Source organism: Gracilinanus agilis, chromosome 1, assembly GCF_016433145.1.
Source record: "Gracilinanus agilis isolate LMUSP501 chromosome 1, AgileGrace, whole genome shotgun sequence".
NCBI classification, from domain to species: Eukaryota; Metazoa; Chordata; class Mammalia; order Didelphimorphia; family Didelphidae; genus Gracilinanus; species Gracilinanus agilis.
In genome coordinates, this window is record NC_058130.1 from 787,270,414 (window position 1) to 787,288,414 (window position 18,001).

Genomic DNA, 18,001 nt, shown 5'->3' on the forward strand with positions numbered 1-18,001 from the left:
CATGAAGTCATTTTAGAAGCTCTTTCTGGAGTGTGTCCATGTCCATGAAGTAGGAGATGGGGGCCACAATGAATGGTAACAGCAATGATGTTGAGAAGTGCTGTCTCCTCTGCTTGTTCATTTATCCTTGGTAATTCTCTCTCCTCTTTCTAGAAAACTATTCTTGGTCCTCGGATAGACCGACGTCCACCATGACATTCAATTCTGACCAGAAGATGCCTGCTGGTAATTTGGAGCTTTATGTTATTTATTGTTGTTCTAACCAGCTCTGAAAACCAGTAACAGCAGTTATTCGTCTCCTCTAACCCTTTCCAGAATTGTTACTTAGGAATAAACTGACATCCACAGGTTTGTTCTCCTCTTAGGCAGCAACTTCCAATGGGCTCTAGTCATGCCATTCTTATGATATTTCTGATCTGAAGTTACAGAGCTGGGAAAACACGGTGACTGGCTTACTCGGGAGCTGAAATGCTGTGGGCAGGCTAGGGAGCTTTGATTTTGTCTGGCACTGAATTATTACAGAAAGCCTTGTCTACTCCCTTTGGCTAGAGCAGTCCCATTTCCCCATTTCTCAGGTTGTGTGTGGAATACTGAGAGTCTTTGGGGGTTCCAAGAGACCTTTATGACTGTATAAAGAGTGTCCCTGGCTTTGTACCCTCCTCCTAGTTGTGTTCTTTGGTGGAGCTGGCCAGCTTTCAGTTCTGAAATCCTCCAGAGTAGAATTCTCCTCTCTTCATCTAGAGCTGCTGTTTTCTAGCCGTTACTGAGCTTTTTGAGTTACTCAAAGGTGATAATAATAGCTGATGCTTAGGAAGAACTCTAAAGATTTGCCTAATGCACCTGCGAGGTAGATGTTCTTAGCCCTGAGGAAACCGAGGCTGAGAAGTGAATGACTTGTCTGCAGTCACATAGCTAGTCAGGGCCTGGAGCAGTGTTCTAACTTAGTTCTTCCATGACTGCCCAGTTCTGCCCAGTGTACCCAGCACGTTGTCCATTCTGCCACTCGGGTCATCCTGTAAAATGAGCTCTTCTCCTCCACCTCCAGCTTCCCTAACAGAAACAAAAACAAGCCAGAGCTCATATGGGATCACAGGCTTGGTCTGTACACTCCAGGCAACTCTGTAGGCATAGCAGTAGCTGGGGGAGACGGGCTGCTGCCTCCTCCTGACTCTTCCAGCCTCTGCTTCCTCTCTGAGCTCCTTGGCTGGATGGGGAAGGAGCATAGATAGTTCCTTCTCTGAACCACCCTGTCCTGAGGCCTTGATCAGCATGAGACAACCTAAAGAGGACTGAGTCAGAAATAAAGGTCTGCAGAACCCTTGGGGGAGACTCTGTGCTCCTTGACTTTCTGCATTTTGCCCTGAGTGGCAAGAATTCTGGGCAATGTTTTACATATTCGTTTCTGGGAAGACCTTGAAAGCTGAGACTTGATGATCAAGGAGTGTCTCCACCTGGAGTCCTGGAGCTTTCCCGGCTGGGTTTATTTCTTTCAATTAGGGGATGTTCTGCTGGCTCTGATGGAGAATATGTTTGAGAGAAAAGTGCCTAATAGCCAAGAGGACATTGTTGTCATTTGGGGTACCAGGGAGGATGTAGGAGAGCTCTTCTTGAGAAGGGCTATTGCCGTTAGCCTGGAGGAGTTCTAGGGCTCCTCTTTGTGTCTCTTGTATCTTTTAGTTCTTTTGGTATCTCTTTCCATCAAGAATTTTTGTGTTGCTGACGGTGATACCACAGAGTGGTCCTTGGTTTTTGGGGGGTGGCAATGGGAGCCATTGTTGTGACTTTCCCCCCAAACTGATTCTTTGCATTTTGCATATTTTTTTGCATATTGCATATTTAGAAGATGGTTCTGGAGACACTGGGAACACCATCTACACTAGTCCCTCCCCTTCCCAGCCTGGTGCCTTTCAGAAAAAGCCCTTCACCACCTACTTTGATGAGAAGATCGCTGTTCCTGAGGAGGAGGTGAGTAGAGGGGACTCAGAGGAAAGTGCCACAGGCTTAGGTGTCCTTCCTTTGGGAATCCCCTGAGTGGAGGAAGGGCTGCCAGTCAGCTCTTAGGGGCCCTGGAGGGTCAGCTCAGTTCTGGCTCTGCTCAGGGAAGTCCTGAACTTTGGACTTTGGGGGTCAGAATCAGTAGAAGTTCTCAGAGTGTGGACTTGGCTGGTGTGATTCTGCCGTGTACTCAGCCTGGCCCTCAGAGAAGGTGGCTAGATTGCAGCCTTTTTCTGACTCAAAAGCAGAAGGTGTTTGTTTGTTCCCTCCTTCTTGTGGTGGCTTCAGGGCTGTCTGGCTTTTATTTGGTTGCTGTAGTCTAGTGATGGGGTTGGGGTGGCAGAGGAGAGAGCAGGGCATTCCTCCCCAGCCCAGAGGGAGGGCTCCTGCAGCAGCCAGGGGAAGAGGAGGACCACGTGAGGAGCCTTCACTTGGGGTGCCTTCTGGAATGCTAGGGTTGCAGTTCTCAGTTCAGTCTGTCCTACTCACATCTTGTTTCTCGTGCAGTATTCTTGTTTTAGCTTCCGCAAACTCTGGGCCTTCACGGGGCCGGGCTTTCTCATGAGCATTGCTTACCTGGATCCAGGGAACATTGAGTCTGATCTGCAGTCTGGAGGAGTGGCCGGATTTAAGGTGAGCCTTCCTCCATTCCCTCTTCTTTCTGCTCCTGGCGTATGAGAATTGAGGGCTGTGGGCAGATTTTAGCCAGATGTGGTTAGAGAAGATGATGGGTAAGGACTAGAGAACTGGTCTCAGAGCCCAGAAGCCCTGGGTTTAGATCCTGCCTCTGACACAAGTTGGGCAAGTCACAGAACCTCTCCATGAAGCATCTCCTGCAGGCGAGATGGCGCTGTTCTACAGTGGTGGAGGTCATTGCCTCATTTCGGAGTTCCCTGAACCAGTGAAATCTCAGATCTAGTCCAGAATTCTAACCCTGGCTGGATGCTTTGGTGGTTTCACAATCCAGAATTTGAAGGGAGCCTGAAAAATCTATTCCTTTTGTTATATTGAATCTCTGAGAGCTTGAAGTTCACTCAATGATTGACAGATAAGTCAGTTGGATAGAATGTTCCCAGAGAGGCATGCGAGAAGCAGGAGGGGGCAGTTGAGAACCCTGAGAGAGGTTCTGGGGTCTTTGACCTGTCCCTGAGGCTAGAGATCAGAGTAGATCCTGGTCTGGGGAGAGAGAGACTTGCAAACACTACCCTGCAAGCTCCTCCTGTGTTTTCTGTACCGTTATCAATCTGTACTTGACCACCATCTCTGTGTCTGCTGCCCCTAGATATTAGGAGTTTCATCATCTTAGCTATCCAGGCTTCCCAGGGCCCGGGAGGGATCCGGGAAGTGGGCAGGAGAAGAAGAAGAGGGTGGAAAGGGTGGATATATCTCAACTGTTAAGGCTTAAGATCTACAGAAGAAGCTGAAGATTTCCCAGCAGTTTACCTACTCTGGTTTAGCCCTGGCCAGGCTGGACCAGAGAGAAACTGTCATCTTGATTCCATCATTGCCTGCAGTTAGAGATTCATTAGTGTCAATTTAAAGTAGGGTCTCCTATTACCTCCATCCCACACCATTATCCTTCTTACCAAATATATTTCAAGTTAAAGTACCTTCCTGAATTGGTTTCCAAAGCTTATTTGGGAAGGGAGACACGCAGTCAGATTATCAATGTTATCCCAGCTGAAGAGCCCAATTTAATAATATCACTTTCCAATGCAAAACCCTTTTCACATCAGCCTTTCATTTTATCTTTATTTCTCTGAACAAAGGAAGGGGCTCTGCTAGCATTGGAAAAACAAAGAGGGACTTGCTCAGCCTGTCCCAGCAGGTCAGGTGTAGCCCAAGACTCTATGGAGTCCCAGAGGTCTCCTGATGCTCCCTGGGGCTTCAGCCTGAATGTGTCACCTCCTACCCCAAGATTTCCAAGGATGCTTCATGCCTGGAAAAAAAGATCTTTTGCAGTTGCCTAATGTGTATGAGGGAATTCATTTTTCCTAGCTGCTCTGGGTTCTCCTCCTGGCCACCATCGCGGGGCTCCTGCTGCAGCGACTGGCAGCCAGACTGGGAGTGGTCACAGGTCTGCATCTTGCTGAAGTATGTCATCGGCAGTATCCCAAGGTCAGTGACCCCCTCAGCCTGCAGCACAGTACCAAGCCACGTTCCTTCCTCCCCTTGAGAGAACCTGGACACTTGTTCTGGGAACATCCCCCAAGCCAACTGCATTCTGGCCACTATCATGTGCCCCTTTCATCCCTTTCATCTCTCCTTCCAGGGGACAATGACTGCAGACTCCTTTGTAAGTCTCTACTGGGGATTTGTTATATTTCCTCTTCAATGGACCTGTGATTGCAGTGATCCAAGATTCCCCCCTCTTAATAATCCATAATGATAGCTGACATTTACACAGCACTTTAGAGTTCACAACACATCTTCTATCTTAACTCATTTGATCCTCTGAATCTCTTCTCTCTCTGTGCTATATGGGAGGTGCAGAAACTATCTTTACTTCATAGGAGAGGAAATAAGATGAGGTTAAACATCAGACCCAGGGCTTGTGCTGTCTGCCCTGGCCCATCATCAGTCTGCCATCACCCTGGGAGGCTGAGAGAGCAGTGACTGGGTTTTTTGTCATAGTGATACCTATGCCAGTGTTTGTTTCACATCTGTAATGATTCTCTACAACCCACCTCTGAAAGAACCTCCTAACTTCTTCCCTTCTTTCTTCCCTCTCTCCCTCCTTCCCTCCCTTCCTTTCTTCATTCCCTTTCCTTCTTCTCTCTCCTCTCTTCCTTCCCTTCCCTTCTCTCCCTCTCCCTCCCTCCTTCCTTCCTTTTCTTTCTTCTTTCAATCCTCCCTTCCTCCTTCCCTCTCTCTCTCCACCCTCCCTTCCCTCTCCCCCTTTCCTCCCCTTATATATTTCTAGGAGTTTGGAGTATGGAAAAAAGAAACTTCTTTTTCTGTCCTTTGAGGATTCTTACCCTATGGCTTGCATAGCCAACTCAATAGTGTCATCACTGCTCTCTCTGTAGCAACCGTATTCTTCATTCTTTGTTCCAATCACACCAGCCTCTTCTTTATGTGCTCTCTTCCTACTTTACCTTTGCCTGCACTCTTTCCTGTGTCAAGAATATTCTCCCTTTTGCTTGCTGAATTTCTATCTACCCTTTAAAGTTCAGTTCGGGTTCAATCCTCCTCCAAGAAGCCTTTCTTCACCCTCCATCTCAGTAAAAATCATACTTGCTGGATCTCACAAAGCCCTTGGTTTTGCACTTCTCTGTTTTCTTTGTATCTTGTCTTTCTTCAATACTGTAATTAACTCAGTGCTCTGTGTGTGATAGGCACTTAAATATTTGTCCAAAGTCTGGCTCATTGGCAGTTTTCAGTTGGTAGAAGTCTTTCTTTTCTGTTTGTGCTGTGTGCCCTGTGACCCAGTCTGCAGTAACAATCAGATATTCCCTCTGGTTATTCCTAATCAGTCCTCTCTGCTCTGACTGCTCCTCCAGGCCCCGCCCCCAGTCCCCTCCCTGCCTATATTGATTTGTTTGCTCTGGGGCATCTGTTATGCTGAAGATCCCTCAGCCTTTTCCACAATTAGATGTGCTTGATTGCCAAATTAGACTCACCTAGACAAGGCCCTTTTTCTTGTTCTGTTTCCCCTTTGGCTGTATGTGCACATAGTAGGCACCTTATGGTTTCCTCAGTTCAATCCTTCAGCCTTAGAAAATTTTCAGTTGGCCAGGAGGGTAAGCCTCTTCCTGCCTTAAGGGGTGCTGTTGAATGGAATGAGGATCAGAGCAGCTCCCCTCCCCTGTGCCCTCCATTTCCTTGTCCCCTGATGCCATGAGAAAGGAAGCACATTTGCCTTTCTAGCTGTATCTGGTTAAGGGAGATCTGGAGCCAGCATGTTAGGGTCTATGGCATGTGGCTGTATCACAACACCAAGCTGGGTAACTTGTTGCTTTGCCCTTGGACCAATGCTAAGATAGGGGGTGTCCCAATAAGTCCTCATGCAGCACTTTGGCCTAAATAGGTTAGAACTGCATCAAGACTTTGGAGACAAACTCCAAACTGTGCAGAAATCCCAGGACCTCTAGGGAAGTGTTCTCTGATTAATTTTGAACTAGATCTCTCCACTGTTTGTATCAAGGTCCCCCGAATTATCCTGTGGCTCATGGTGGAGATGGCCATCATAGGCTCAGATATGCAAGAAGTCATAGGTTCAGCCATTGCCATCAATCTCCTGTCTGCTGGGAGGTGAGTTATTTTTCCTATTTCAATGAATGGGAAACTTTGAGTCCCTCCCCATGTTCTAGACCATTCATGGAGCCCCTCCATGTGAAGAAAGCATGTGGGGGCATCACTGAGAATCTCTTAACAAGGAAAATAGTTCCAAGCAGGGCCAGGTAAGCCATCTGTAAAAGCCCTGATGGGGGTGCAGAATGGGGTCCCAGTGTCCTCAGGTAAGGGTTGGTGAAAAAACAGTCAAGTCAAAGTTTGGGGTCGGAAGGGTTCAATTGCTGATGGCAATCAAGTGCCATTTATTGAATGACTCACAGGCTTATAAAGGCAGAAACCACAGGGAATTTTTCTCATGGGAATTCAAGCAACTTTCTCAAAACAAGGTAGCCTTGAGAGAGAGAGAGAGCCTTGAGCAAGGAACTAAAGGTGGAGATAACTGGGATCATGACAAGAACTGAGAAAGGGGAGAAGCAGGTGCTGATAAAACATGTTTTTCTGTCTAGGAAAGGGAGAAAAGATTATTACCTTGATCAACAATTTTGTTGGTGGGAAACATGGAAACTGAGGGATCTTGGGTCTTAGTCAAACCCTGGACCTCTCCTAACACCAGGAGTCAATAGATCTTTGCCTTTTCAGACCTTGAGACCTCAGTCCCTAACAACCATTAAGCATTTGGAGGTGGCAGCCTTTCCTACAAAGCAGGAGACCATCTCCTTCTCTTCTCAGTGGGCAATGTGTTCCTTGCTACGAGGGAGCCCCCTGCCACCTCTGGAATCTGGCCTGCCTAGGGTCTGGGGAGCTGGGCTCCTCATCTCCCACCTCCCCTCATCTTCATCTCTGATCTCTGGCCTAGGGTTCCCCTGTGGGGCGGAGTTCTCATCACTATAGCAGACACCTTCGTATTTCTCTTTCTGGACAAATATGGTAAGGAGGAGTTGGGGAAGAAGGGGGAGTGGCAGGGAGCATCCAGTATTGGGGAGAAAAGGCCACATTTCCCCTTAGAAGCAGTGCGTCTCATTGAGAAAAACCTTCTCTCTGTGTTTCCTTCCTCAGGTTTGCGGAAACTGGAAGCATTTTTTGGCTTTCTCATCACTCTCATGGGCCTCACCTTTGGATATGAAGTAAGTGTCACACATGGTTTGAAAAGTCCGTTATTTCTAGAAAAGGGATGTAAGGCTTGGAGGACTCAACCCCACCCATGGAAAATAGAAGCCAGTTTGTGCCTGAGTCAGTCCTGAGTGTTTCTGAGATCCCTGTGCCCAAGGCAGACCATTCTGGGGCTCCCCAGGACTCGGGGAGGATGTTCCCTGTCCCTTAGAACTTCCCTGCTTTGGGTCTGGCTCCCCAAACTGGGGTTGCTCTGCCACGCCGCTGCTCCTTTAGGAAGGAAAGTCAGCCACCAGGGCCCGACTTGGAGAGTAGCCTTGAAGAGTTGAGACCTTCAGCTTCCTGGGTGATGCTGCTGTTGGAGTCGAGAAAAGGGAGGCTTCCCTGCTTGTGCCACCACATCAGACTCCCGGAGCTTTAGAGAGCATTGTTGGAATGGAGTGGCCGGGGTGGATCTGGTGACTCCTTCTCACAAACGGAGTGAGCTTGACTTGTTAGACAGAGTCAGTTGTCCCTTCCATGTGGACTAAGTCTCAGACGTCTGACCCAGAGTAAATGTCGGGGGAATCACTCGAGTTAGACTTAAATGACTTTTTAGATGATTCATTATTTGTAGCCCCATCTTAACTGGTGTTGAGTTATTTGTGAGCTCCTGGGCCCCTTCTCTGTCTCCCACCCTCATGCTCCTTCAAGATGGTACCCAGTGTCAGGGGCCCAAAGGAGTAGGCCATTCATTCTTCACTTCTCTGACATCAGGGGGGACTGTAAGTTCCACTGTAGCCCAGGGCTGAGGCATCTGTTTCTTGATGGCCCCTAGTCAAGGCCAAGATAGATGTTGTAAATGCTAACCGCTCCACCATTGCTGTCCAGTATATTACAGTGGGACCCAGCCAGACTGAGGTGCTGAGGGGCCTGTTCGTCCCCTCTTGTTCAGGCTGTGGCACTGCTCAGGTCGAGAAGGCTGTGGGCCTCGTGGGTGCTGTTATCATGCCACACAACATGTATCTGCACTCAGCACTCGTCAAGGTAAGTCAGGTCTGACCCTGATTGCTCCCTTTGTGCCTTCTTTCCCTCTAAGTTGTTATAGGAATATAGGATTTAGTTTAGAAGAGAGCAGGCAGATTCCGGAACTTTAAGGAGACTGTCAGGTCGGACTTTCACTGATGTCTGATGTTGGGAGTTGGAGACTCACTGAAATCCCTGGAGCTGTGTTCCTTGGTGTGGATTATATTACCATCCCTAATCAAGTTTCTCGGTGAAGGAAACAGGTTGAGAAGAGGTTTTTTGGCTCGGTGGTGGACACAGAGACCATCCTCTCTCCCTCTCTTGATTTTGGATTATTGGCTGACTATCAAGACTCCTGAGAACAGCTTGGAAGATCCTCTCTATTGAACCTATATGAGATCCCCATCCACACAGCTAGACCAGGTAACCAGTAGTCTGCTGTTAGTAGCGGCTAGTATAGTTCACTCCATTCCTGTACTTTTGGGTGGTGACCCAAAGATCTTTCGATTCAGTTTACCCATTCGCCTTCCATTCCTATCCCAATTTTTATGAAATATCTTATTTTATGTTATGATACTCTCTCCTTGTTAATTCCTTACCCAGATTCCCTAATCGACAATGGAATAATCCACTGTGTTTCCCAGCTGACTTCCTGGTGTTAACCATCTTAACTGTCATCCTTACCCATTCAATCTACCCCACCGTGTTTATTTATTGATTCGGTCCCCAGGGAGACCAGGCAGTTACATCTGTTACCCCACTATTACCTATTTCATTATTTATTTCATTTACAAGTACAAGTAAAACAAATTGGCATCAGATTACCCATCTCCTCTTAAAGGACCCACTTGGCAGGTTTTGAAAGAGCAAAGGATCCTTCCTGGGCTGGAGGTTTGCTTTACTCAATTGAACCATGCTCCATAGCACCACCAAGAGGATTAGAAGTTTCCAAACCCTCCAAGGAAACTGAGATTGAAGGCTTTGTACAAAGCCTGAATGCATCTTGCACTGGCTTCTCTTTACTTCCTGAGCCTGAGTGGTCTTAGGGGAAAGGATTCCTCATGAAGGCAGGAAGAGCCCTTCTGCCCAGGGCCAGTCCTGGCTACCTCCCTTCCTTCCAAGAGCAATAGAACAGTTTCACAAACTGTGGTTTCCTGGCCCACTTTTGTCTCTGCCTTTGGCAGAGTTAGGTGAAGGCACTGGGTGCCATCGTGAAGAGGGCAGGAAAGCGTTTTCTCCTCTTGGGGATGAGGACATGTTTGGGGGAGCAGTAAGTAGGGAATGTTGAGAGATTATAAACAAGAAGCCAGGAGGCAGGACCTGGGAGTAAAGGAGGGGAGCAGGGCTGCTTTTTGGCTATTCTGTCCAGTGGAAGAGACAAGGCTCCTTTTCTGATTCCTTAACCACTGCTGTATCTATGCATAGAGACTAGAAAGCAGAGAACTAAATCATGCTAAGAATTCCCCCTAGCACTCATCATATGACAGAGAAAGAGAAGGGAATGTTCTCTTCTTGATCTACAGCAGTGATTCCCAAAGTAGGTGCCACCGCCCCCTGGTGGGTGCTGTGGCGATCCAGGGGTAGTGGTGATGGCCACAGGTGCATTTATCTTTCCTAGTAATTGCTATTAAATTAAAAAAAATAATTTCTAGGGGCGCTAAGTAATATTTTTTCTGGAAAGGGGGCAGTAGGCCAAAAAAGTTTGGGAACCATGAATCTACAGCAAAACTCTTCTAGAGAGTTTTTCCTCAAAAGTCTTTATTCCAGATCTAGGCTTGGAGTCAAGAAAACCAGAATTCAGATCCAGCTTCCAGGACTAGCTTGGTGACCCTGGCAAGTCACTTCACCTCTGGCTGCTTCACTTTCCTCAATTGTAAAATGGGGATAATAGGAACTATAACTCAGGATTGTCATGCAGATGAAATGAGATAATAATTGTACAGTGGTTAGCCCAGGGCTTTGTCCTCCTCTGTAAATTGAAGGACATTGTGTGAAAGAAAATCCTTCAAATTGACAGAGCAGTGGAATGATTTATTTTTCTTTCTCTCTTTTCTTTTTTTCATTCTTCCTTCTGTCTGAGGAGAGTCATGACACTCAAGACTGTTGCATATTGACTTAGAAAACTCCAAATTAACATTATCTAAGATTGTCATATTGTATTTTTATTTTATTAGGCATTTCCTAGTTACATTTTAATCTGGTTATGTGGCTTTTTGGTGCTTGTATGGGAGTTTGACAGCTCTGGTTTAGAGGCTCATTATTTTTAGGCATTTATCTTATTTATTTGTCTCATTTATCTTAACTTCAATACTTATGTATCCGTTCCAAGGCAGAAGAGTAGTATGGGCTAGGCACTGGGGGGTTAAATGACTTGCCCAGGGTCACATAGTTAGGAGATATCCAAGGTCAGATTTGATCTCGGGGTCTCCTATCTTCATGCCTGGCTCTCTATCCATATGCTACCTAGCTGTCCCCTTAGAGAGTCTAATTATAACAAAGAATAACCCTGACAAAAAGCATCCCCTTCACAGTCTTACTTCTTTCTAGGTTCACTTTCACATACCCAGTGGAGCCTAAACATCTCATTCATCTCACATAATCCTCTGTCTCCCATCTCTGTGTTTATACCCAGAATGCTCTCCCTCTCCTCTTCCACCTGTTAGAATCCCCAACTTCCTTCAAAGTCTTGTTCTGGGACCACTTTCTGCATGAGGCCTGACCCAATTTTCCACCTTCCCCTTCTTCCCTCTAGTTTGTAGTACAGGGAATTCTTAACCTTTTTTTGTCTCAAACTCCTTTGGTAATTTGGAACCTATACATCCCTTCTCAGAAGAATGTTTTATCATTTTTTTGTGATTTATTTGATCAATTACATATAATAAGCATTTTATACATCAGTTTTTTGAAGCTATATGATCCAAATTGTCCCCCTCCTTTCCCTTTCTCCCCTTTCCTAGAGGTAGTAAGCAATTGGATCTGGGTTATACATGTTTAGAAGAATGCTTTTAAATGAAGAAAGTAAACTCTATAGGCTCACAAAGGAAATCAGCTATATAGACACTGAACTGGAGAGGGTTAGGCTTGATATCGGAAAGAGTTGAGTTCAAATCTCTCCTTGATTTGGCTGTTTTTTTTCTGTGTGAGCCACTTGACCTCTGTCTCAGTTTTCTCATCTATAAAATGAAGGGAAATAACAACACTTACCTCATTAAGTTACTGTGGAAGTAAAATGAGATGATATTCAGAAAGCACTTTACAAACCTTAAAGCCAAATGGAAATGATACCTTTAAATATTATTATATTGAAATATAGAGTTAGTAAGGTATTTTTTTAAGTTCATGGCTCCCAGGTGGTGCCCTCCTCCCTGATAGTTACCTCTTACTTTTCAGATATTAAAATCTTTATGATCTATTTTCTGTATTCTTATCTGGGCACATAGTTTTTCTCCTGATAATGAGGAAAAAAGTGGCTCATTTTGGTCTCTGTATTTCCAGGGTCTAGCACATAGAAAGAGCTTAATGGCTGCTGAATATTTGTTGGATCAGGTTGCTGTTTATCTGATAAGTGAAAAATCACATCAGGTCCTTCGCTTCCACAATGCCAGACCTCCCCCTTGGTTCATAGGTCACTTGGTGAGTCTTCCACTTGCACTGACCAAGCTCATGGCTCCCTCTCTCTGTTCTCTCCAGTCTAGACAGGTGGACAGGTCCAAGAAGCGAGAGATTCAAGAAGCCAACAAGTACTTTTTCATTGAGTCCTGCATTGTTCTTTTCATCTCCTTCATCATCAACGTCTTTGTTATCTCTGTCTTTGCTGAGGCCTTTTATGGACGAAGCAACATGGAAGTGGTGAGTCCAGAGAGTGGGCTCCTTGATGTGGGGGAATGGGCCAAGTGCTGAGGAAGACCTTGGAATCAAAAACGAAGGGTCAGTCCTAGGAGCTGACCCACCTCAGACAGGAGGGGAGAGGCAGGGCAGAAACCAGAGATGTGTGAGCCAAAGGGAAAGGGTGAAGCTGCCTTGAGCCTTATGAAACCGGTACCAGGTCCCAGCAATCAGTCTTGGGGCTCTCATTCTGCTGACAGACCTCTGCCTCTGAGCTCAGAATTTCAGTCATCTTTGACTTTCCCCCTCTCCTTCTCTCTCTTCTCCAGGTAGTTGCCAAAGTCAATTTTATCTCTACCTTATGTTTGGCATCCATTCCCTTCTCTCCACCTATTTTCCTTAACCTCCAGAGTTTCCTATCTCATACTCATTCTTTACACAGACCAAAATAATCTTCCTAATGGACCATTCTGAGCATGTTCTGCCTTCCTTGTCCCTCTACTCCCAGACCTGGAGTCTATAAGTCATCTCATGGCCATTCTTTACCCTCTCCTTCCAGTCTACTTGCACCCTTCCTCTTGCCTGCCTTTTGAAGTGCTCTTCCTTAAAGTTCCTGCATCTTCTGATCAGATGAGATTCTGACTCTCCTTTTGACCTATTTATTGTGGAGGTATTTTATTTCACCTGTGGAGGTAGCCTTTTTACCTAAGGACTATGCTGTTTCTGTCAGTGTATCCTCAGTACTTCGGTTTCTGAATGTCTTATGAAGTCATTCATTGCTTGGTTCTCCGCTTCCCCTGATGAATCTGTGCCTTAGTTGTTACCATAGAAATTTTCTAGGGTTAGGAGTTTCTTTTGCTGTTTGCTTATTTTCTGAGCCTTTTTTGGCCTGTGGACGGGGAGTTTTGAAAGTTTCTGATTTCTGTCTCCTGCTGCTGGTTTTCAGGAGTTAACACTGAGCTATTTTGCCCTGGTGCTAGATCTTCACCACAGCAAATTAGGCTTGAAAGGGTCCAGCTCCCTGGCCTCATTGCTGGCTGGTGCCAGGGCCTGGGACTTCAAGGGATGAGTCTGAGGAGCTTTTTGTTAGTGTAGGCCAGGTCCTGGGATTCTGAAGTTGGCCTGTGCCTAGTCACAGAACCTGGCATGGTAGGTGAAGGGGCGGTTGGCCAGCACTCCTCTGTGCAGTTTTGCTTCAGGTTTATCCTTATCTCATGAAGATCAACTCTCTCTGCTTACCTTTCAAGTTGTGTTCAATGAGAGAGCCCCCATATTCCATCCTGCTGTTGATTTTTGACTCCTGTCATCTTGAGGTGCTTTTTTTTTAAACCCTTACCTTCCATCTTGGAGTCAATACTGTGTATTGTCTCCAAGGCAGAAGAGTAGTAAGGGTAGGCAATGGGGGTCAAGTGACTTGCCCAGGGTCACCCAGCCGGGAAGTGTCTGAGGCCAGATTTGAACCTAGGACCTCCCGTCTTGAGGCCTGGCTCTCAATCCACTGAGCTCCCCAGCTCCCCACTGAGGTGCTTTTTAAAGACTGATTTGAAAGGACTGCCAGGCCAGTTTCTCCTTTTACCACTACTAAGCCACCATCTTGGTTCTGCTGTCCATCCTCAGTTCTAGGTGCTGCTTTAACGATGTATAACAGGTGTTTCCTGGACAGTTAGTAAAGTGTGCCCAAAGGACATATACTGGCAGGAGGAAGGCAGATCTGAATGTTGGGGGGTCACTTTAAGTAGGTGGCAGTAGGGAGGGCATGAATAGCCAGCCCAAGAGTTTCCAGGTTTTACCTGTGGGTTTCCATCAGTAACAGGCACTCTCAGCTCATGGCTACACAGCTTGTCTGCCAGATGGTAGTGTAATTTTAGGACTAGCCTCGGGGCCAAGAGCAGTAGAGAAGGGAAGGGCTCAAAGCATGCTTTGAGACCGGTAATAGGAAGCTGAAGGCCATCTTTGGTTCCTGGACCTTCTGCTGTTTTGCCAAGAGGAAAGTGAAGGGAAACATTTACTTTAGGAGACAGAGGATCAGAAGTACTTAACAGGCATTGAGGAGGGGGAGCATGTTTGGGGGTCCTTAAAGAAAAAAACTTGGAGGCCTGGGGTTCTGGCTTTGTTGAAGATGGAGCTGGGCCAGTTGATTGGACAGTCACGATCAGGGAATATTTTTGATGATAGTAAGAATTTGGGGGAGCAAAAGACTATCATTGGAGGAGCCATCCAGTGACTCAGAAGCTGATCCCAGTTCACTTCCCAATCTTTGTCCAAGCCTTGGTGCAGCCTGCTGCTGGGCTCTGCCCTCTCAGCCCTGTTTCTTTCTTCATATCTGAAAAGGAAATGTCTTCTTTTGTCTTTTGGACTCTAGCATGAAATCTGTGCCAATAAGAGCAGTCCTCACAGTGACCTCTTCCCTCAAGACAACAGCACTCTGACAGTGGACCTCTACAAGGGGGTGAGTGTCTTCCTGTAAGGTCTCGAGTCCACAGAAGCAGCTCCTTCTGCCTGGGCCTCTGTAGGAGCCCACCATCTCGGCCAGAGGCCCCTTTTGTATTTCTGAAGCTCGGGCTTCTAGAAGAAGCCTAAATCTTTGGGGAGAATTAGAAGAGTAGTTGATGAGACAGGCATAGATAATTTTAAATGATCTATTTTAAATTAATAAATTAATAATATTATTAATATTAATAAACAAATAAATGAAAAATAAAACAATAATAAATAGATTAAAGATAGGGAAAAAAGGCATTAATGGGAAACTAGGTGAAGCAATTTATAGACAGGCCAGGAGATGGGAGGTCCTGGGTTCAAATACTACCTCAGATTTTCCTAGTTGAGTGACCCTGGGCAAGTCACTTCACCCCAGTGGGCTTGTTCTTATCACTCTTTTGTCCTGAAAAAGAAACTTAGTATTGATTCTGGGGCAGAAGGTAAGTGTGTTTTTTGATAAGAAAAGAACAAAGAAACAATCTTGCTCTCTGTGGGTGCAGTGCATAGCAAGGACAGTGTAGCAAAGAGGAACCCGTGCAAGGTGATTTGTGGAAAGCTCAGGTGGAAGCTTGCTTTCTCCTGTCTTCTCCTTCTCCAGGGGGTGGTTCTGGGCTGCTACTTTGGGCCTGCGGCTCTCTACATCTGGGCCGTGGGGATCCTGGCTGCAGGACAGAGCTCTACCATGGCGGGGACCTATTCTGGCCAGTTTGTCATGGAGGTATGTGCTGCTCTCACTGGATCGGGAGGGAGGTGGGAGGTGAAGGGGAGACGATCCCAGCTCTCATCTCTTCCCTCCCTCATCCCTGGGTGGCTCTGATTCAGCCATGATGAGAGTCAGGCCCTCATTCCTCCCCCAGGGATTCCTGAATCTAAGATGGCCACGGTCTGCCCGAGTGATTCTGACTCGGTCCATCGCCATCATCCCAACTCTGCTGGTCTCAGCCTTCCAGGATGTGGAGCACCTGACAGGGATGAATGACTTCCTGAATGTGCTGCAGAGCTTACAGGTGAGCAGGCAGCCTCGGGGGGCACCGGGGCCCAGGAGACCCCCAAGGTTGCCTGGGTAATGTGGACAAGGAGGAATGATGGAGCCTCTGCAGGACCCTGTCTGCAGGGTGGCCTTTCTGATGTGCTCTTCCTCCTTCTGGGCTTCAGTTTCTTTAGCTGTTAAGTGGGCATCGTAATACTTAGACACTGCCTCAGAGGCGTCTTTTAAAACTATATTGAGGAGGCAGCTGGGTGGCTCAGTGGATAGAGCTAGGCTTAGAGATGAGAAATCCTGGGCTCAACTCTGGCCTCAGACACTTTCTGACTGTGTGACCCTGGGCAAGTCACTGAACCCCCATTGCCTAGCTCTTCTGCCTTAGAACCAGTACCCAGTGTTGATTCTAAAACTGAAGGTCAGGGGTATAATAAATAAAGATTTTTGAGACCTTTAGCTCTTTTTACCTTCTCTTGGGTTCTGTCTCTCCTAACAAAGAAGGAAAAACAAAGCAGCCATCAGTTAGGGATCATCAGAGCTGGCCATGTAGGTGGTTTTGAGAACAGAATTTGTCATTAAGGAGGGGCTCCTGCCATTCTCAGAGATGCAGAGTAGATGCTGGAACGAGCAACCAGGCCCAGCCAGTTAGGGACCAAGCATTTGCTGAGTCCTGATTAGGCTGCTCTGGCTCAGTTCCTGGGCATTTCAGTGGGTGCTGCCCTCAGGGGAGGCACCCACTCCCCGGCTGCATCAGGCCAAGGTTCTGCTGTTGGGGACCTTTATTTTTCCATTTAATAATTTTTATTTTTTAGAAAAGTTAACATGGTTACATGATTCATGCTCTTACTTTCCCCTTCACCCCCCAACCCCCCCATAACCGATGCGCATTTCCACTGGTTTTAACATGTGTCATTAATCAAGATCTATTTCCAAATTGTTGATAGTTGCATTGGTGTGGTAGTTTTGAGTCCACATCCCCAATCATGTCTGCCTCAACCCATGTGTTCAAGCAGTTGTTTTTCTTCTGTGTTTCCACTCCTGCAGTCCTTCCTCTGAATGTGGGTAGCGTCTTTTCCATAAGTCCCTCAGAATTGTCCTGGGTCATTGTATTGCTGCTGGTACAGAAGTCCATTACATTCTATTTTACCACAGTGTATCAGTCTCTGTGAACAATGTTCTCCTGGTTCTGCTCCTTTCACTCTGCATCAATTCCTGGAGGTCTTTCCAGTTCACATGGAATCCCTTCAGTTTATTATTCCTTTGAGCACAATAGTATTCCATCACCAGCATATACCACAATTTGTTAAGCCATTCCCCAATTGAAGGGCATACCCTCATTTTCCAGTTTTTTGCCACCATAAAAAGCGCGACTATAAATATTTTTGTACAAGTCTGTTTATCTATGATCTCTTTGGGGTACAAACCCAACAATGGTATGGCTGGATCAAAGGGCAGGCATTCTTTTATAGCCCTTTGAGCATAGTTCCAAATTGCCATCCAGAATAGTTGGATCAGTTCACAACTCTACCAGCAATGCATTAATGTCCCAATTTTGCCACATCCCCTCTGTTGGGGACCTTTTTGCTTCTCCTCCTACTCCCTGAGATCCCTCTTGCCACCACTTGGCTCCTGGAAAATTGCCTTGTGTTTCCTTTTCTGGACCCATGTTGTTGCTCAAAGGTGGGCTCCTCCAGGGAGAACTGTTCTGGCACTTGACTAAATTGCTTTTGAACTGGAGGGAATCTTGAGTCCTGGAGAGGGTGAGGTGGAGCCAGGAGAGACGGAGGTGCTAGTGAGATGAGTTTCTCTCAAAGAGAAGCTGGGAGCTTGTGGCGCTGGTGCAGAGGAACCTGTGGATGGGCAGCCCTGAGCAGTGGAGCAGGAGGAGGGAGAATCTTGTGTGAGGGGAACGAGGGGACCGGGGGCCCTTCCAGGATGATTTCCATCTGCCTCTTCTCTGGAACAATCCAGGCGCTTTGGCCCCCCTCACCAGAGCTCTCTCTTTTCCAGCTTCCTTTTGCTCTCATCCCCCTCCTCACATTTACCAGCCTCCGGCCAGTGATGAACGACTTTGCCAATGGATTGTGAGTATGCCCAGTGGGGTCAGGGTGGCTCAAGGAGGCAGGAGAAGAGGAGGTGCCGGAGGGCAGAGGCTAGCTTGGCTGGATAGAGGAGGATGAAGGAACCTCAGTGGAACCTCAGATGGGGAGGAAGGCCACAACCCTGTTGAGCCATTCCATGAGCTATGGCATCAGCAGTTTTTCACTTCATTTAGTAGGGAGTGGGGAGCCACGAGAGCCTTTGTTTAGTGGCAAAGATCAGCGGTTAGAGCGGTAGGTTAGGAGCATTGAGGGGAGCTTCGGAAAG

The 18,001-nt window shown here is 46.8% G+C and overlaps 1 protein-coding gene across 1 annotated transcript in view; it reads left to right on the forward strand.

Moving 5' to 3' along the window:
• The window catches only part of LOC123230469 (natural resistance-associated macrophage protein 2-like), a 55,428-nt gene that overhangs the window by 30,706 nt on the left and 6,721 nt on the right, over nucleotides 1-18,001 (forward strand). The window contains exons 2-14 of the mRNA XM_044656619.1: nucleotides 154-225; nucleotides 1,841-1,965; nucleotides 2,503-2,628; nucleotides 3,994-4,113; nucleotides 6,143-6,249; nucleotides 7,088-7,158; nucleotides 7,288-7,355; nucleotides 8,212-8,367; nucleotides 12,037-12,195; nucleotides 14,534-14,620; nucleotides 15,251-15,370; nucleotides 15,510-15,659; nucleotides 17,645-17,718. Coding sequence (XP_044512554.1) covers nucleotides 154-225; nucleotides 1,841-1,965; nucleotides 2,503-2,628; nucleotides 3,994-4,113; nucleotides 6,143-6,249; nucleotides 7,088-7,158; nucleotides 7,288-7,355; nucleotides 8,212-8,367; nucleotides 12,037-12,195; nucleotides 14,534-14,620; nucleotides 15,251-15,370; nucleotides 15,510-15,659; nucleotides 17,645-17,718 — 1,435 coding nt within the window. The remainder of the gene's footprint in view (nucleotides 1-153; nucleotides 226-1,840; nucleotides 1,966-2,502; nucleotides 2,629-3,993; nucleotides 4,114-6,142; nucleotides 6,250-7,087; nucleotides 7,159-7,287; nucleotides 7,356-8,211; nucleotides 8,368-12,036; nucleotides 12,196-14,533; nucleotides 14,621-15,250; nucleotides 15,371-15,509; nucleotides 15,660-17,644; nucleotides 17,719-18,001) is intronic.